At 35.7% G+C, this 19,448-nt stretch overlaps 3 protein-coding genes across 3 annotated transcripts; all 3 read left to right on the plus strand.

The window, feature by feature from the left end:
• Positions 1-1,358: 1,358 nt before the first annotated feature.
• On the plus strand, positions 1,359-9,705 carry LOC109105076 (ubiquilin-4-like). Its single transcript, XM_042741697.1, has 11 exons — positions 1,359-1,537; positions 2,087-2,238; positions 2,364-2,524; positions 3,209-3,471; positions 3,661-3,819; positions 3,997-4,222; positions 6,318-6,457; positions 6,537-6,620; positions 6,716-6,831; positions 7,677-7,881; positions 8,764-9,705. Exons 1-11 carry the CDS (start codon positions 1,391-1,393, stop codon positions 8,914-8,916), a joined length of 1,806 nt encoding a protein of 601 aa, XP_042597631.1. The 5' UTR covers positions 1,359-1,390; the 3' UTR covers positions 8,917-9,705.
• Positions 9,706-11,324: 1,619 nt separating this feature from the next.
• On the plus strand, positions 11,325-13,066 carry LOC109105074 (ragulator complex protein LAMTOR2). Its single transcript, XM_019118427.2, has 4 exons — positions 11,325-11,512; positions 12,121-12,283; positions 12,551-12,640; positions 12,727-13,066. The coding sequence occupies exons 1-4, from the start codon at positions 11,445-11,447 to the stop codon at positions 12,781-12,783; spliced, it is 378 nt and encodes a 125-aa protein (XP_018973972.1). The 5' UTR covers positions 11,325-11,444; the 3' UTR covers positions 12,784-13,066.
• Positions 13,067-13,564: 498 nt separating this feature from the next.
• On the plus strand, positions 13,565-19,260 carry LOC109105072 (ras-related protein Rab-25-like). The gene is made up of 6 exons (XM_042741702.1): positions 13,565-13,695; positions 13,825-13,987; positions 15,895-16,090; positions 16,850-17,043; positions 17,976-18,056; positions 18,215-19,260. The coding sequence occupies exons 2-6, from the start codon at positions 13,951-13,953 to the stop codon at positions 18,340-18,342; spliced, it is 636 nt and encodes a 211-aa protein (XP_042597636.1). The 5' UTR covers positions 13,565-13,695; positions 13,825-13,950; the 3' UTR covers positions 18,343-19,260.
• The last annotated feature ends 188 nt before the right edge of the window (positions 19,261-19,448 follow it).

Here is a 19,448-nt window from a genome sequence, read left to right on the forward strand (position 1 = left end):
AGATTTTAAAGCGTCTGTAAATGATTGATTACTGCAGACATGTAAACAGCGCCATCTGTCTTTTCTATATTGGTATTACAGTTGTAGAGCGAGACTGGGTTCATGTAGGCCCAGTTCCATATACAGGGCTTAGGTTCAGCAAGGGTTAGGCAATAGTTCATTTAGAACATTTAAGTAGTTTTTGTAAACATGCTTTAGATAAAAACATTACCGGTGTACATCTTGAGACAAAACAATGGCACTGACATTTTAAGATCAGTCAGTGCAAGTTACAAAACAACACAGACATGCATTTTAGACTTAGGTCTTGTCTATGAAGCCAGGGGATAATGTTTTTAAAAGATCGAAATAGCCTTAATATGCAGTACTACACAGCGAGATGTCCGGCAATGACAGTGTTAAGAAGCTATCATCATGTATTTTGGACTCAAATGCATCCTGCTGTTATATATAAGAAACTATTAGGCTACTCTGTTCACACAAGATATAGCCTGCTATATGTGCGTATTATTTTATGTAGGACTATCTGCACCTTGTCTTTCCGTCATGCAGATCAGCCTTAGCTCATAGTTTAACTTAACAAAAAATGAAAGAAATAAAATAAGTCACAATAAGATGTAAATACAAGTATAAATAGTATCTAACATAATTTGTACTAGTGTAAGCGCATTAATTGCTATTTGTATTTCCTCTGCCTTTTTTTGTTATGTCTGGTTCACAAACCCTTGTAAGGATAACATTTTTCTTGTGTAGTTCAGAAGCTACAATAAAGGTTTTCTGTTGTTGGTTTTTTTTTTTTTTTTTTTTTTTTAAATGTTGATTTTTTGTGCAAATTGCATGAAAACCAGTGGGGGTCAATGGGGGAGTCAGTTTTACCTACAGATTTTCCAAAATGTTTCAAAACTTTGCATAAATAACCCTAAATGAGAAATATTCACAAAACTTCAAGAAGAAATAAATAGTTTAACGAGTATTTGGAGCAGTTTGAAAATCGAGTGTGATTCATTAGGCCTAAATGTTTTTTTTTTTTTTTTTTTCTTTTTGTTTGGATTTCTTTGCCTTCAGCGTCTTCAGTGGTTCTTGTCCTGGTATATGCCCACTTTTCTTGAGCAGCCTGTGGAACCAAAATGTAAGAAATAAATTGGAAACGAGTATTACATTGTATACATTGGAAACACTGGAGATGTTCCTCGATCGTTTATACAGTTTGTCACACTTAAAGTTCTAATAACAGCGTACTTTTGAGTCATTGTATACAGTGAAAGCAGTAAGGTAAGTCGATGACACTCCACGCTGCCAGAGGGCGCTGTGTAACAATCTGCGTTTGCAGCGCTTTTCCCCGCTGCTTGTTGGTGCGATGATGTAATGAAGAAGTAAAAGCAGAGTAAAGATGGCGGAGAATAGCGGCACGGATCCTGCCGTGGAGACGAACATTGAAGAAAATGCCGTCGCTAGCGCGACTATCATTAAGGTCACCGTCAAAACACCGAAGGATAAAGAAGAAATAGCCATCGCCGAGGATTCATCCGTCGCACAGGTGATTTTTTTCGCGGTTTCTTGTTGTTTGTATCACCCGGGTGTTCGTTACACCAGCGGCTAACAGCTTTAGCCGGAGAGCTAACGATTGACGACGAACAGTCAAACGCTGAAAATCGTCGCAGGGGATATTTAGATTAACTTCTGTTCTTGATATTATTTAGATGAGGTTATTTTGAGCGTTGTATTTATTCTTTCTTGTCTTTTAAAACGCTTGTAAGGTGAGGTTTTCTAACTCGCTGTTCTCGTTAAAGAAACGGCCTTCTCAGGTGGAAGGTTCTAGTCTGTCATCTTTGGTCGCGCTCTTTCTGGTTTACTTTGTATTGTTGACTTCAGGAACATGTGGATAAATTAAATAACTTGTTAGATAGCATTTCCTGTTAAGGTGGTGCTAGCAGTTTTGTTAGTTCATTTAACCAGTTGCTGATTCATGTTGATGCTTACGAGATCACGTTTAATAAACGGGACTGTGATGTTGCATAAAAATGAGGCTGTGTTGATCTAATTTCACGTGTAATATTATAACCCGCGTGTTTTGTCCTCTTAATAGTTTAAAGAGGAAATTTCCAAAAGATTTAAGGCGCAGCAGGACCAGTTGGTTCTGATATTTGCCGGTAAGATCCTGAAGGACGGAGACACGCTCGGTCAGCATGGCATTAAAGACGGGCTCACGGTTCACCTGGTCATCAAAACCGCACAAAAGTAAGAGGACCTGCTTTTTAGGGTCAAAACATAACTGGTATTTCCATATGCAAAGCCATAATGTGTTGTAGGATAATGCCTGTGCGTTATGGATGGCTCGCGTTTAGAGGGTTTTGTGTTTGTAGGACTTCAGGTGCTGGTAGTTCGCAGACTTCTGCCTCTTCTGGCCCCGGGCCATCGCAGGGCACCACTGCTGGAAGCGCTGACACCAGCCCGGCTGGCAACCTGGGCACACCCCTGGGCACTGGGCCGTCCCCAACCCCGACACAGCCACCCAATATACTAGGTGAGTAATGTTTTTGAGTTTGTTTATATGTGACGTCAGCCCGTTGTTCCCGTTTTAACTGTAATTCCATAATATTGTAAGTGTTTCGGGTTGCAACCAGTATTGTTATGGTTAACTACAACTATCGATATTGTTTTTTTTAATTGAAATTAAATATAAGTATTAGATGAAAAACTTAAAAAACCTAAATGAAAATAAATTTTGCCTTGGCAGCTAACTGAAAGAAGTATTGAAGTATTAAAATTACTGAAACAAATATTTAAAACCAAATAAATAATATTAAAATACAAATATTAATAAAAATGCTGAAAACAAATAATACGTAAAATTAAACAAAACAATGTAAATTATACACATACTGTTTTCTTAATTCTAAAAATACATACATTGTTTAAAAATGTTTATTGATGATATATACTGTATAGAGTTTGAGTTTGTTTATATAGTGGATTGCTGCTTATTTCTCAATGTGATTTTACAATATCTTATGTTGCGATGTAGCACTTTTCCAGTTTACTGACTGATTTTTATATTTTTTAAAAATCTAAATTGGTTCCTTTTCTACAAATAGTTGTTTAAAAAACAAATGTTGAGAAACCTAATATAGTATTATGTTCTTTTTAAGAAAGTTCTGTTATTTTATTTTGCTTTCGTTTTACGCTGGTTCTCGTTGTTTGTTTTCAGCTGGGTTTGGTGACCTGTCGGGCCTGGCTAACCTCGGTATGGGATCTGCCAACTTCATGGAGCTTCAGCAGCAGATGCAGCGACAGCTCATGTCCAACCCTGAGATGCTGTCTCAGATCATGGAGAACCCGCTTGTGCAGAGCATGATGTCCAACCCTGACCTGATGAGGCAGATGATAGTGGCCAACCCACAGATGCAGCACCTGATGGAGCGCAACCCAGAGATTTCACACATGCTTAACAACCCAGAGCTTATGAGACAGGTTTGTTATTGGACATTTACTAGAATAAATTTTTTTGCAATAATAAAATGCTCAAGGTTGTACGCAGTTATATTTTGCTTTCAGAAAGTTCTTTATTTTGAGTTGCATATCTAAAAGGTGTGCATTTGCTTCATTGCATTATTTCAGGAACTGATTTGTTTTTATTAACTTTCTTTTTTTGCTTTTCAAACAATGGAGTTGGCAAGAAACCCAGCCATGATGCAAGAGATGATGCGTAACCAGGACCGGGCACTTAGCAACCTCGAGAGTATTCCCGGGGGTTACAATGCTCTTCGGAGGATGTACACAGATATTCAAGAGCCCATGTTTAGTGCTGCACGTGAACAGGTCAGATAAATTTATTAATATAAAAAATATATTAATTTTAACTTAAATTTTTTTTTTTTAATTTTAATAATAAAAATAAATCATCTAAAATATTATTGAAATTGTCAAATTCACTGTCAAGTCTTAACACTCATATGAAATGGCAACATTAAATGCTATATTGCATCCTCTGAACAGTTTGGAAATAACCCCTTCTCGGCATTGGGTGGAAATACTGATAACTCTGGAGCACAGCCCTCCAGGACAGAAAACCGAGAGCCTCTGCCAAATCCCTGGGGTACCACTGACACCACTGCCACCACCACCACCTCTGGGACGGCTACCACCACCAGCTCCACCACAAGCTCAACGACACCCAGTGTGTCCAACCCTCTGGGCATAAGCTCCTCTAGCCTTGGAAACGGTAATGGTCTTTTATGTAAACATTTGGCTTTAATTTTAAAACCAGGTCCATGAATTTTATTGAGGATATGTTGTAGTAGAATTTTCAAACAGATAATATGAGTGCACAGTTATAGCAGATCATGTATTTATTTTGTTAATAATATATACAGGTGCTTCTCAATAAATAAGAAGAAAGTTCATTTATTTCAGTAATTCAACTCAAATTGTGAAACTCGTGTATTAAATAAATTCAGTGCACACAGGCTGAAGTAGTTTAAGTCTTTGGTTCTTTTAATTGTGAAGATTTTGGCTCACAATTAACAAAAACCTCAACAAATTAGAATATGGTGACATGCCAATCAGCTAATCAACTAATTGGCATGTCCTGAGCCTTCAAAATGGTCTTTCAGTTTGGTTCACTAGGCTACACAATCATGGGGAAGACTGCTGATCTGACAGTTGTCCAGAAGACAATCATTGACACCCTTCACAAGGAGGGTAAGCCACAAACATTCATTGCCAAAGAAGCTGGCTGTTCACAGAGTGCTGTATCCAAGCATGTTAACAGAAAGTTGTGATGAATGAAAAAGTGTGGAAGAAAAAGATGCACAACCAACCGAGAGAACAACAGCCTTATGAGGGTTGTCAAGCAAAATCGATTCAAGAATTTGAGTGAACTTCACAAGGAATGGATGGTCTGAGGCTGGGGTCAAGTCATCAAGAGCCACCACACACAGACGTGTCAAGGAATTTGGCTACAGTTGTCGTATTCCTCTTGTTAAGCCACTCCTGAAACACAGATAACGTCAGAGGCGTCTTACCTGGGCTAAGGAGAATAAGAACCGGACTGTTGCCAAGTGTTCCATAGTTCTCTTTTCAGATGAGAGCAAGTTTTGTGTATTTCATTTGGAAACCAAGGTCCTAGAGTCTGGAGGAAGGGTGGAGAAGCTCATAGCCCAAGTTGCTTGAAGTCCAGTGTTAAGTTTCCACAGTCTGTGATGATTTGGGGTGCAATGTCATCTGCTGGTGTTGGTCCATTGTGTTTTTTGAAAACCAAAGTCACTGCACCCGTTTACCAAGACATGTTGGAGCACTTTATGCTTCCTTCTGCTGACCAGCTTTTTGAAGATGCTGATTTCATTTTCCAGCAGGATTTGGCACCTGCCCACACTGCCAAAAGCACCAAAAGTTGGTTTAAATGACCGTGGTGTTGGTGTGCTTGACTGTAGGGCTGGGCGATATACGCGCATTTCGTCAGTAAAGAATCGCCTTCGATAATGAACGCGATATTGCGTAGCTTGTCAGTGATCTACGGCTCTGTCTATTAAATGCCGCTCCATTTGAAAGCAGGTGATGGCGATTTAGCGGTAATCAGGGAACCGGCTTTACTGACGACATGCGCGTGACAATCACATGCGATATATCGCCCAGCCCTACTTGACTGGCCAGCAAACTCACCAGACCTGAACCCCAGAGAGAATCTATGAGGTATTGTCAAGAGGAAAATGAGAAACAAGAGACAAAAAATGCAGATGAGCTGAAGGCCACTGAGAAAAAGAAACCTGGGCTTCCATACCACCTCAGCAGTGCCACAAACTGATCACCTCCATGCCACGCCGAATTGAGGCAGTAATTAAAGCAAAAGGAGCCCCTACCAAGTATCGAGTACATGTACAGTAAATGAACATACTTTCCAGAAGGCCAACAATTCACTAAAAAGGTTTTTTTTTATTGGTCTTATGAAGTATTCTAATTTGTTGAGATAGTGAATTGGTGGGTTTTTGTTAAATGTGAGCCAAAATCATCACAATTAAAAGAACCAAAGACTTCAGACTACTTCAGTCTGTGTGCACTGAATTTATTTAATACACGAGTTTCACAATTTAAGTTGAATTACTGAAATAAATGAACTTTTCCATGACATTCTAATTTATTGAGAAGCACCTGTGTGTGTATATATAAATTCAGGTCAAATACTGCATAAAAGGGTTTACATCTCAAATACATTGATTTTGTCTCTATCTATCTATCTATCTATCTATCTATCTATCTATCTATCTATCTATCTATCTATCTATCTATCTATCTATCTAATTATTGTGGTTTGCTTTTAGGTATGTTCAACAGTCCTGGCATGCAGAGCTTAATGCAACAGATCTCTGAGAACCCTCAGCTTATGCAGAACATGCTTTCTGCTCCTTATATGCGCACCATGATGCAGTCTCTGGCCCAGAATCCTGATATTGCCTCACAGGTAGCAAGACCATCATTCATAGAAGTTTTAATTTGCTATAATGATCTGTTAATAATACGTAACCCTAACCCTTTTTCAGGTTTTGATGAACAACCCTCTCTTTGCCGGAAATCCACAGCTGCAGGAGCAAATGAGACAGCAGTTACCTGTATTTCTACAGCAGGTGTGTCCAGTTTGCGTTGTTGTAGATTGTCTATGGGGTATAGGTTTCATTTACTTTTATTTGCTAACTGACTTGTTTTTCTGACTCACTTGCAGATGCAGAACCCAGAATCCCTTTCTGTCATGACAAATCCTCGAGCCATGCGAGCCCTAATGCAGATCCAGGAGGGACTGCAAACCCTTCAAACCGAAGCCCCTGGTCTCATGCCCAGGTGCAGTTCCAGTTCCACTTTTCTTTTTTTTTTTTTTTTTTTTTTTTTAAGTAGTCACAGTTATGCTAATCATTGCTCCATGTATTTAATCTATATTACAGTATAAACTGTACATAGTGTGAAATATTATTATTATTATTATTATTTTTATAAATGTATGTAAAATGTATTTTGTTCATGTGATGCAAAGATGAATTTTCAGCAACCATTACTCTAAACTTCAATGATTCTTCAGAAATCATTCTTAACATTTCTTATTACAATCAGTGGAATGTTTTTGTGGCAACTGTGATACTTTTTTTGGTTTTGTTTTGTTTCTTTAGTGAATAGAAAGTTCTAAAGAATAGCATTTTTGAAATCTTTTTTGTAACATGAATGCATTTATGGTCACTTGAGTTTAATGCATCTTTAGTTAAAATATCTTTTTTTTCTTATTATATTCTTCACACTTTTGAATGATGTATCATGTTTTTCACAAAAATATTAAGTAGCATTGAATAAGAATTTGAAGTTGATGTATTGAAATGGATAGTTTGAAGTATTTTTAGTATTAGAAGTTTGGAGTTTTTTTTTTGTTTTTTTTTTTGTGAATTTTATATTGCTTAGCTACTTCATTCTCTACAAAGTAAAAAAACCCTCAGGAACACATCCTCTTTCTACTAGTTATTTTCCTCTTGGTTTTGTTGTCAAGTAGATGCAGCTTCCTCTATATTAGAGCCAATGTGCTTATTAAATGGGTTTGTTTTATTCCAGTTATTTAAATTAGTTGACTGATCCCATAATCTAAACAAACAGTGTGGCAATATCTGCACTTTACCAATTAAATGTGACCTGTCTCTTTCTAGTCTGATACCTGGTGGAATGGCTGCTGGTATCCCTGGTGCCCCACTGCCTACAGGGGTGAATGTGACTCCTGAGAACCCTCCGCCCTCAGGCCAAGCCCCAGCCCCCAGCCCCACCCCCACCCCCACCCCCGCTGCTGGAACAAACACTGCCCAGCAGCAGCTCATGCAACAGATGCTACAGATGTTTGCTGGAGGGACTGCATCGGTACTTATGTTTTTTTGGTTGCTGTTAATAACATTATCAGTATTTCCCATGAATAACCTGTATTCTGGTGGCCTGCTACAGTCTAATCTGTCCTGGCACAGTTTCATAATGAAACAAATATTTTTACGTTCTCATGATAACTTAACATTTCTTTGACGATGTGTTTTGTGCCATTTCATTGGCAGAGCATCTGTCAAGTGAACAAAAATCAAACGCACAATATGTCATAGTGCCCTAATTGCAAAAAGCTGTGATTTAATTAAGTGTATAGTCTGTTGTGCTAAGTGTTTCAAAGCAAGGTGCACAGTTTGCTCACGATCAGCTTGCGATCCACATCTTTAACATTTTTGTAGACAGATTATTACAATATTTCAGCAGATTTGTAATGAGAACCTGTTTTCACAGAAATGCCAGGTTTCCTCAAATAACAGCTTCATGTTTGCACTCTTGCAATTGAAGAAATTAAAACGAAACTATTGTAATTTTCCCAGTTGTGAAGTAAAATATGCTTATTACAAAATATTCAATTTTCACTTCTGTTTATTTTACAGTGCAGTTGTAATACAATAATTTATTACTGACTTAGGAATAATGCTCAGATTTCTAATATTGCTAATAAAACTATCAGACTGTAATAATTATAATTATTCTAATTCTTTGGCAATCTCTAAAATCAGTGTGTTTGAACTGAAAAGAGGTTTCAAGTCCAGATACAAATCAGTGCAGAGACTTGTTGCTCCATTCAGGTTAGACACTGTAAATGGGATGGAGTAGACTTTTAATGTCCAACATTTTGAAAGCTGTATCACCAAATCCTGTGGGAAACACTGAGTATGCTGTGTATATTTGATTGTACTCACTACTCTTCATCTGGCTTTGCAGACTCAGACTCCGGAAGTGCGTTTCCAGCAACAGCTGGAGCAGCTGAGTTCCATGGGCTTCATCAACAGGGAAGCCAACATTCAGGCCCTCATCGCCACCGGGGGTGACATCAACGCTGCCATCGAAAGACTGCTCGGCTCTCAGCCTTCCTAATTCCATCAACTGAGAGCATGCGAAGGGAGACAAGAAGCAAACATAGTCCTCATCACACAAAATCTGACACGCCCCACATAGACAGAATTCCAATTGCTCCAATCGTGTTTTTTTGTTTTTTGGCTTTGATCAGTCAATCTCTGAATCAAAAAGAATGAGGGTTTCAAATTTGTTTCCTTGAACAAAAACAAACAAACCAGAATCGCTGTGGAATGACATCACACTAACCCCTCATCACTAGTAAGATGGGACAAAGCTTACATTTGCTTGAACCAAGTTTGAGTTACCATTCCTTACAATTAGAACACACTCACCTGAGGCACTACTCGGTGGTTAGGGGAATAAAATCCATATGCTTGAATTCTGAGGCCCAGAGGGATTCTTGTCTTCTGTGAAAATGCTTGGTTTCCTTAATTTCTCTCTGTTTCTCTTAATTCATGCTTGATCAAACCAGTATTTATTGCAGAAACGTAGAGCTTACCCTTTCCGCCCTCCTCAGTTGACATTGATTTGAGCGTTCCTTGACATTTTGATGTGTTAATCAAAATCTAATAGACATGAACATGTTGGAGCACTGTAACACCTTGACTCTGATCGCTTACACTTCAGCTATTTTAGAAAGGAATGAGTTTTGGAGATGAGATTTGGAAAAGATTTTCAGTCATCTCTTTAATCGTTTGCCTTTGTAAGGAGTGTACATGGATTTACCTTGAAGGCTTGTCATTTGGGTAAGGTTGTAACAAAGCGTCAATAAAATATTTCTCTGCTTAACATGCAGTGGCGAATGCAGACACCATTTGTTTCAACCATATCTTTATGCTTTGACATAGAAGTATTCTAGTGCCTGGAACACACTTGTATTGTGTACTGGATACATCATCCTCAAGTTGATCTGGCAAAAAAAAAAAAAGAAAAAAAAAAGGGGTTGCAGCATGATAGTGATGCGTGCTTCTCTCAGTGCTAACCAACAGCTGTCTAATGGAACTAACAGTTTTATTGTGAATTTAAAATGTTAAACACTTTTTTTTTTTTTTTTTCTTCTGCTGTACGTCCATAATCCACTCTTTATTCTACTTGAATTACATTACAGAAACCAACATTCATTGGGGTTTGTAGTTCCTTCTAGCATCTGGTTTTTGTCTTAAATCCAATGTTTTTTAAATTTATATAATTTTTTTATTTGCAATGTTGGACTGCATGACACCTTACAATTTTACTTTTTAAGTTTAAAAATTATTGCGTGATCATTCGCTTCTTATAACCGCAATATTTTTAATTATTGTCTTTTTTTATTAAGTCATTTTTTCTTGTTGATGCATTGTTTCACAATCACAAAGCTTTAGTCATTATGATTGCTTTAGGTAGACATCTTAACTTTTTAAAAATCTATTTTTTTGTTAATTTAATTAACACAATATGAGAACTGAAATTTTTAAAATTGTGATTTCCAGGATTGGAAACATGGTGAATATTTTAGTGAGTTTTGATTTTCTTATGCTTAGCTGTAAAATTTGCTTTTTTGTGGGTGCATTTACTATAAACAATTATTTAAAAAAATTATGTAACTTCATTTAAAGTCTGGAAATCATAGACTTAAAAATCAAGGTTCAAAAACGGTGAAGTCAGATAAAAGAACCGTTTTGGGTTCCTCAAAGAACCTTTCAGGTAATTTTTTTTTTTTTTTTTTTTTTTTTTTTGGTGTTAAGAACATTTCAATAATTTAAAGAACCCTTTATTCATAAATAACCATTAGTGCATCTGAAAGGTTCTGTTAATGTTAAAGGTTCTTCGTGGAACCAAGGAAGCCGCTAAAGGCCATTTATATTTAAGAGTGCATATGTAGCCTACAGTATATTGTAAACAGGTTGTGACTTAATGAGGGTGAACCAGTTGAAGATTGTAGTTAAGATATTCAGTAGTCAGTAATAATACCCGTACAATTTTAACCTAAGGGGTTGTTGCCCTCAACTCCCAAAAGAAGGTCAAAACAAAAGGTTGCGAAATCTCAAAAGTATATATATATATATATATATATATATATATATATATATATATATAATATTAGATGCAATTATGGCAATTTAACAGTTGAAAAATGAATAAATTACCAGTTAAAGCGGACGCTATCTACACGATACGAGCTGTTTTTACGGTTGAATCCGTGTCAGACCGACAAAATAATAGTACTGCAATTACTTTCTATATTATAACGCATTTATATATCTCCGGTATATAAGAAAAAAAAACTTTAGGTGGTTTCGTCGTTCTTTTGTTTTATTAATGAACGGAAAAACAAACAAATAAATAAATCATCCGGGTTGCATTCAGTTTTGATCTAGGCCAAAGTCCTTTTTGTCTAAGCCACGTTTTTGTAGTTCGAAAGCACTGTCATGAGACTACATTTCCCATGAATCATCAGCGCGGAAGTTCGAAGTCAGCTGATGTTCTTGTTGGGTTGCTGGAAATCCATGCTATAATCTCGCGTAAATTTTAAACGGATTAGTATTGTTGCCGCTTTCCTTTAAATTATGTTGCGTCCTAAAGCATTGACACAAGTACTCAGTCAAGCAAACACCAGTGGCGTACAAAGCACGCTGTGAGTATATCAAATTCATTCTTTGATCTTATCAGTTGGTTTAGCCGGCAGATAAATTGGTAAACAATAATATTTTGTACATTTATGTTATTAACATGCTCTCTTGAGTTAAAAGTAAGGTATTTTGTTGCGTTTGGGCTTTGCTTAATGCATGTTAAACTATTAAAAATGACATATTTATATAGTAGCTTCAAACGTGATTGATTGATTTAAGACATATTTAGAAATATCGGATTATTTCTGTCATTAGATTAAATATCAAGTCAAATCCCATTATTTTAAATAAATATAGCACACACACCACTTTAAAGCACAAATTTTACACAAAAATAAATTTGTTGTTTAATGTTTATCAGTGTGAACTCAAGGAGAAAACACAAAACATCTGTTCAGTTTTATGAACTAGTGTATATTGTGCAAAAAATCATGAAGAAAAATTAAATTAGTTCAGAGAAATTTAGTTTTCAGATCCCCTGTGATACTGGTTTTAGTTTTTTGGCCACTTTACAGGTCAAAGTATGAGTTGTTTATGAATTTATGTTCAATTAATGTATATATTGTAAAAATTATTATTATTTGTGTGTGTGTGTGTGTGTGTTTTATTTTAGGTTATTGAATAACGAAGGCTCTCTATTGGCGTATTCTGGATATGGAGACACTGATGCAAGAGTCACTGCAGCCATTGCCAGCAACATCTGGGCGGCTTATGACAAAAACGGACACCAGGCCTTTAATGAGGACAAACTCAAATTCATCCTGATGGATTGTATGGTAGGAATGTCATTGTACAGTTGGGTTATAGTAAATGATTGTGAATGCTGATCTATGATATATGCAATAACATATGCATTATACAAGATATGCACAAATTCAGCACAGCAGATGCTATAGGGCAGGCCGTGTCTGGATTCACCAAACATATGTGCTTTTTTAAAATTAAACCGTGCCGGAAATAATACTAACATGAAGAACTACTGTATTGTTCTACAACAATTTTAAAATCCTTTATAATGTGCTGCATTTTCTCTGGCATTACAGGAGGGCAGGGTGGCCATTACACGTGTTGCAAACTTGTTGCTTTGCATGTATGCCAAGGAGACAGTAGGCTTTGGGATGCTTAAAGCCAAGGTGAGATTTGGTGTATATAAAATAGCTCTTATTTAATTATGTATTTTCATGAACAATCATAGTAACTGTGTTTGTTCTGTTCACAGGCTGAAGCTTTAGTGCAGTACCTCGAGGAACCACTAACACAAGTGGCAGCGTCGTAGGATGTACTTATGTGTATTTCTGTACACTGAAACAGAAACTTCTGAAGATCTTGGCCTTTATAATATATTATCTGTGGCTTTATTTATTTTGCATACTCAGTATGATTGCTATATCAAATTGTGTGGCTATTAGATGCAAAATAATGATTTGCATAAACATTAATAATTACTTTTGAACTGCATTTTCCCTTTTTATTATCTTTTCTTTACATCTCAGGATTTTTGCAGTCAGTGATCAGGCTGTCTAGTGTCAACAATATGAAATAAATTTCTCTTTTTGTTACATGTTGTTGTTGTTGTTTTACCTTTAAAACACAAGAAATTTATGCTTTTTATTAATTACCTTCATTGATCCAAAAATACATAGTATAAAAGAATGTATCTGAAGATAAAATATCACTTTGTTAATCGGGATTTCTGCATTTATTTATTTATTTTTTTAAATAGGTCTAAAGGCACACTATATATATATATATATATATATATATATATATATATATATATATATATATATATCTTTTGTATTTTTTTCTGTTTTCCAGTACCAATATCTAAACATAATTAAATCAAGGTACATTTACTTAAGATGCAAAAAGATATGAAGTCTTGTTTTCTGAAAAAAAAAAAAAAACTTAATTAAATGAGTTTATGTCTTAAAACAAGAACAAATATCTGTCAATGGGTCTGTGTAATCCAAAATATGCAGCATGGGAGGGGCTCTTCCATAGCAAATGCCTTCCTGATCTTGGGAGAAAAAAAAAAAAGCGATTGGTTGCATATGGTGTGTATGTCGTCGTATCATTGGCTGAACAGGTGCACTGTTGCACTCAGTTTCATGTGACTGCACCTGCTCTCGCCCTACCTGTTTGACCAGACTTGAGTGCACCAAAAGTCACGCCCACCTTCCTCCAGGTACAGCACATTTGATAGCGGAACTGCCAGGCTAAATAACAGGGCTAGTTCCTTGTACAAACAACTGAACGGGCCACCATAAACGGTGGGGTTTCATTGGTACTTCTTACTGTTTCTCTGCTATTTCAGGTCAGCCGCTGTAGCATAGAGAGGAGGAACTTTCACTCTCGGGTTTCCTTGGAATTGGTTGGGATTTTGACTCATGCAGCTCTAATCTAAATTAGTGAAGGCAGATCTGCTTACAGGAGTGACAGTATGGGGTCTGATGAGGCCTACAACTTTGTTTTCAAAGGTAAGATCTAACACTTTTTTGATTGAGTTGTCATGCACATTAAACAATCTCTGATGGAGCTTTAAACTCTTTTAGACGATGTTTAGTTAGTTTTATAATCTGCAAGCATTCATTTCACTGTTTGCAGTAGATGTAGAGTAACGGTTGGTATATATAGTCATTGAAAGGGTATAGAGAAATATATAAAGCAGCTGGGTTTAGAGTACTTGTGCAATTCAGTTCCTCCTTTTGTAAAGCTCTCAGTTTACCAAGAAAGAAATTGAGTCCCATAGGTTGGTTGAAATCTGATTTCCATGACAACAAGGTTTTGTTTACACAAGATTACTCCATTAAGTTACTCAGTATGGGAGGGGAAATAGTTGTATCTGTTAAAGCCGGTTGTGAAACTCTGATCCGCTAGAGCAGTCCTCAAACAACACCAAACCACAACGACTGCTTCAAATGACCTGCACTATGTGTTGGTTTCATAACAGTTGAACTGAAGCAATAAGAACAGGAAGTCTTTTATCATCAGTGCTGATGGTTTAATATGAAATTACACACAGATATTTGTACATAAGTTAAATAAAGGAATAGTTTGCCAAAGAAAAAATGCATTTTTACATTTTATATTTATGTAGAAATATATTTTTCACTTGTTCACCAATGGATCCTCTGCAGTGAATGGGTGCCGTCAGAATGATAGTCCAAAGAGCTGAAAAAAACATCACAATAATCCACAAGTGATCCATAGAACTCCAGTCCATCATTTAATATCTCGTGAAGTGAAAAGATGCGTGTTTGTAAGAAACTTAATAAGACTCATCATATTTTAGACATATTCTATTATTTTAGAAAGTTCTAGACATACATGTGGGTGGATTTTGATGTGAAAGGACAAAAGAAGAAGGATCTTTTCACTAGACGAAGGGGTATTATGGATTATGGATTCTTATTTTAGCCAGAAGCAAAGGTTTAATTTTAAAACGCCTTGATGGGTTTGTCTCTTACAAACACGCTGCTTTTCACTTCACAAGATGACAGCTGATGGAGTGGTGTGGATTATTGTGATGTTTTTAGCAGCTGTTTGGACTCTCATTCTGACGGCACCCATTCACTGCAGAGGATCCATTGGTGAGCAAGTGATGTTCTCCAAATTTGGTGCGATGAGGAAACAAACTCATCTACTTCTTGTATTGTCTGAGTACCTTATTTGGAAATTTTCATTTTTGGGTGAACTGTTCCTTTAATATTTCTTTTAGGCTTCTGCTTAAACCTTGTATGTTTTTTGTTTTCTAATACTGTTCTTCCTTTTTATGTCTATAATTGCCATTTCTCCTTATATAATATGATAAATGAACTCCTGCATGGGTGGAGTGTTGATTTTTCTCCTGACATGTTTGAGTCATTTTTGTTTACACCTGCAATTAGCTGGGTTTTCATAAGGGAGTGCTGTACTGGGACGCACTGTTCATCCAGTGTTGGTTTGTTTTGACACACGAATATGTGGATCAGACCTGTTTCTGTCTCAACTCTGAATGAACAAATTTTGCAATAAGGATGCAGGTTTGTGATTGTGTAGTACATGTTTTGCCTCTTAATGTTGCATCTGTTGTTGAAGAGTTACTTGCCACAAAAGTCCAAGACAACAAACATGACATTTTAACAAATTACATCATGAGTTTGTGAGTGGCTGGTATTTTAATCCATAACTAATCATTGATTTTACACAAGTTAGTGTTTCTTAATACACCAAGCAATGGTGTTGCCAAAAGAATTCATAATGGGATCTGTCACAAATGCCTTTGGGCCCCCTTCATCACAGGGCTGGGACATTTATGGTTGATATTTCCAGATGATTGGCATGTCTCAAGTCTGGGTTGGTATTTTTTCCAGACTCATATGCATTCATATGAATTTCGTTGCAGTGGTTCTTATTGGAGAATCTGGCGTTGGTAAGAGCAACTTGCTGTCACGGTTCACCAAGAATGAGTTTAATCATGACAGCCGGACGACCATCGGAGTGGAGTTCAGCACAAGAACTGTGCAGCTAAACGGCCTCACCATCAAAGCTCAGATCTGGGACACAGCCGGACTGGAGCGGTACCGGGCCATCACTTCTGCGTGAGTTTAACATGATATAACATTGAAGTACCTGAAAAATGGTGGTGCAAAACAAGCAAATATGCCCCTAGTTCCCCAAAAATTACTATTATGTCAATTACTCAGTATCATGTTGTGTTTTTCTTGTTTTTGTGGAACATGAAACACTTTTTCATAAATGGGAATGGTGACCACAGGTGTGAGCTCAAATAAAAATAAATAAATGTTTTATTTGATTTATTTTACTGTACATACAATTTTTACAGTATTCTTTACTGAATAGAATGTTCAAAAATACATTTAGAAATGTTTTGTAACAATGGGAAAGTCTTTCCAATCACTTTCGATCAATCTGATGCAAAAATATAAATGCATTAAAAACTAGAAACAAAATCGACTTAAACTGCATGGACCAGACCAGTCTGGTGAGATGATGATGACATTTATTTTAACTGAACCGAGGTTCACAGAATAACAGAATTTTAGGTGAACTGTCCCTTTAAGTAGTTCGCTCATACTCCGAATATGTTTGTATGCAAATACATTTTTGACTGTATGTAAATTGTCATTCATCTATTCTTTAACAAATTGAGAAAAATGTAACACATCATGTTTCACTACCCATTGCTATACAATTCATTTCTCACCTGTTGTCCTAAACCATCTTCATTATGTAATCTTGCTTATGACATAATGTTTTATGATAGTGTTCTGTTCATTTAAAAAAAGGAAGTAAATCGATTCATCTGATTTGATTTGATCTGTTTTCCTGTATCTCAGATATTATCGAGGAGCGGTTGGAGCTCTACTAGTCTATGACATTTCAAAGCACTTGACGTATGAAAGTGCTGAGCGCTGGCTGAAGGAGCTGTATGATCACGCAGATCCACATATGGTAGTGATGCTTGTGGGCAACAAAACGGATCTGGCAGCAGTACGATCTGTTCCAACAGAGGACGCAAAGGACTTTGCAGGTCATTAATGAAGACAGCTTATTATATTATACAGGTTTACACAAATTTCACTGAGAAACTCAAAAGCCTTCACAACAACCCTTCAAAATAAAAGTTCAGCCTAACTTGAAGAAATTATAACAGACATATATTACAATTGCACATATTGGAGAAAATCTATAATTATATACACAATACTAGTGCACAGTAGGAATATTTTAAGGAATATTAATATGCTTAATCCATGTTTTAATAAAAACAATATTATTTTATTTATTAAAATTAAAAGAATTATAAAATTTTTGTTTGACTACATTTTAAAAGATTAACTAAACTGTTTTATAATTTGATTTGATTAATACCATTGATAGTATTAGTACTGATAGTACATTTGTATTTGGCATTACAGTGTTATTTATATTCTATGTAGTCTTGACAGTAAAAATAAGCCACTATAAACCCATATAAATGTCAAGTCATGAAAAGAAAAAAAAATACATTTACTCTAAGGAAAATCAGTAAAAATGTACTGTAAGTCAGGTACAATGTACTGAATTAATCCGAAGAACTTAATTAAGAAATTAATCTGTTTTTTTAATTTTGCAGTGCATTGTGTTTTAGAGTTAACAGAGATGTAAATGAATGTACATTATACATTTACAGTCTATTTTTTTTAAACAATGAAACCGCACTGTAAGAAAACAAATCAGTAGAAAATGAATAACATCCTTGCGTAAAATTACATTTTCTGTTAAATTTACAGACATTTCCTTAAACCTTTAAACACTACACAATGCAAAGCATAATTCAAATGATGGGCTAAACACCTGTAAATAAAAAAAATCAGCACAGAATGTTCCTTCATAGTACATTGGGCATTATTTTTTACCAACTTCTCTTAGCGTGTATGTATTATATAATTTATTTATATTGTATTATATTGTTTTTTGTAGAAAAGAATAGTCTTCTGTTCATGGAAACCTCTGCTTTGGAGTCAGTAAACGTCGAGGCAGCATTCAACACTGTGCTTACAGGTAGCTATACTGTTTATTCTGAACACATCATACCGTATTTACATGTACTTTGCATGTGTTCCTTGCCCTCTGGGTTTCTCCTCTTCAGTCAGGCTTGAAATAGTGTAAGCACTTCATTATCATAATCACGCTGTCATTTTTTGATCTCTTCCTTTCAGAAATCCATAAAAAGGTGAGCAGCAAAGAAGTGACCCGAGGCTCTATCAATGCTGTGACATTATCCCAGCCTAAAGCTGCAGCAGATGACGCACAGGAGGAAAAGAAGGCCTGCTGTAAGAACCTGTGAAAGAACATTCCGGGTAGAAGGACTTCACCAGGGGCCTAAAGGAGTTGTGAATCCAGCTTGTACAGTAGAGCTATCACTATGAAAGAACGAGTATGATAAAAAACTAAAGGAAATCCATTTCATTGACTGACATAGGCATATGTGTATTGTTAAATATTATGTAACAAGTAAAAGGCATTTTAATGTTTGTCAGGTTTGACAAGGATTAATGTCAAATTTAATTAATTTTAATGTGTTTTCCCTAAATGTTACCTCTCAGTAGAAGATTTTTGTTTGTGTTATTTATGAAATGTCATGCCAAACTTTTTTTTTTAAACTTACATTTATTAATTTAACAAACTTTTTTAATCAAAAGAAACTTACAAATGAAGAATACAAGAAGCTTTCCATCTTACTCAAGTTATAAGATCAACAGATGCTGGAGGAATAACTTTATCACTTTAATTATCGTAAGATGGCGGAAAGAACATACTTTTCAATTTGCATGTTCATCCTCACTGTTTAGTATTTAATTTTATTTATTCAACACACCTAATGAAGACAACTGACAAAAACCCACACACATATGATTAAGAAAATTATTTTTACTATTTTAAGACCAATCAGCACTAATTAAATATTTTCTGTAATTAAAATCTATATATAAACATTTATAAGCAAAGTGTTGATTTGAATGTTCATAGATTGCTGATGCTTCAGGTATTATCAGTTGTTGCTGTTAACACAACATAAAGAAAATATATACGGCATGTCATTTTCCAATTAGAAGTAAAGCAGAAATATGTATGAAAATGTCTGAATTGTTTGTTTTTCACAATGAGGCTCAAGTGCAGTTTGCAAAATGTCTAACAACAACACAACATTTATGGACATTTATGAATCATCATTATACATTATAAACAGAATAATAAATATGAATTTAAGGATAAGCTTTCAATTTATTACTTGTAAAATTAATTGATTTGACCAGTTTGAATTGGAACTGGCTCTTTGCAAACATAAATGTAGGATCAATTATGATTATTTATAGTAATTGTGAAATGCACCACTAAATATAAAAAATCTTAATTGGAACTTTAAAGAATTTTAGTCTCATGCTCACCAAG

This window comes from Cyprinus carpio, chromosome B16 (assembly GCF_018340385.1).
Source record: "Cyprinus carpio isolate SPL01 chromosome B16, ASM1834038v1, whole genome shotgun sequence".
Classification (NCBI taxonomy): Eukaryota; Metazoa; Chordata; class Actinopteri; order Cypriniformes; family Cyprinidae; genus Cyprinus; species Cyprinus carpio.

What these genes read in the sequence shown, in the direction of transcription:
- LOC109105076 (XM_042741697.1), top strand. Translation starts at nt 1,391, where the DNA reads ATGGCGGAGAATAGCGGCACGGATCCTGCCGTGGAGACGAACATTGAA. An exon ending in AGGATTCATCCGTCGCACAG is followed by an intron (nt 1,538 to 2,086) that starts GTGATTTTTTTC and finishes TCCTCTTAATAG; the next exon opens with TTTAAAGAGGAAATTTCCAA. An exon ending in ATCCTGATATTGCCTCACAG is followed by an intron (nt 6,458 to 6,536) that starts GTAGCAAGACCA and finishes ACCCTTTTTCAG; the next exon opens with GTTTTGATGAACAACCCTCT.
- LOC109105074 (XM_019118427.2), top strand. Translation starts at nt 11,445, where the DNA reads ATGTTGCGTCCTAAAGCATTGACACAAGTACTCAGTCAAGCAAACACC. An exon ending in AGTGGCGTACAAAGCACGCT is followed by an intron (nt 11,513 to 12,120) that starts GTGAGTATATCA and finishes GTTTTATTTTAG; the next exon opens with GTTATTGAATAACGAAGGCT. An exon ending in TCATCCTGATGGATTGTATG is followed by an intron (nt 12,284 to 12,550) that starts GTAGGAATGTCA and finishes CTGGCATTACAG; the next exon opens with GAGGGCAGGGTGGCCATTAC.
- LOC109105072 (XM_042741702.1), top strand. Translation starts at nt 13,951, where the DNA reads ATGGGGTCTGATGAGGCCTACAACTTTGTTTTCAAAG. An exon ending in TACCGGGCCATCACTTCTGC is followed by an intron (nt 16,091 to 16,849) that starts GTGAGTTTAACA and finishes CCTGTATCTCAG; the next exon opens with ATATTATCGAGGAGCGGTTG. An exon ending in GGACGCAAAGGACTTTGCAG is followed by an intron (nt 17,044 to 17,975) that starts GTCATTAATGAA and finishes TGTTTTTTGTAG; the next exon opens with AAAAGAATAGTCTTCTGTTC.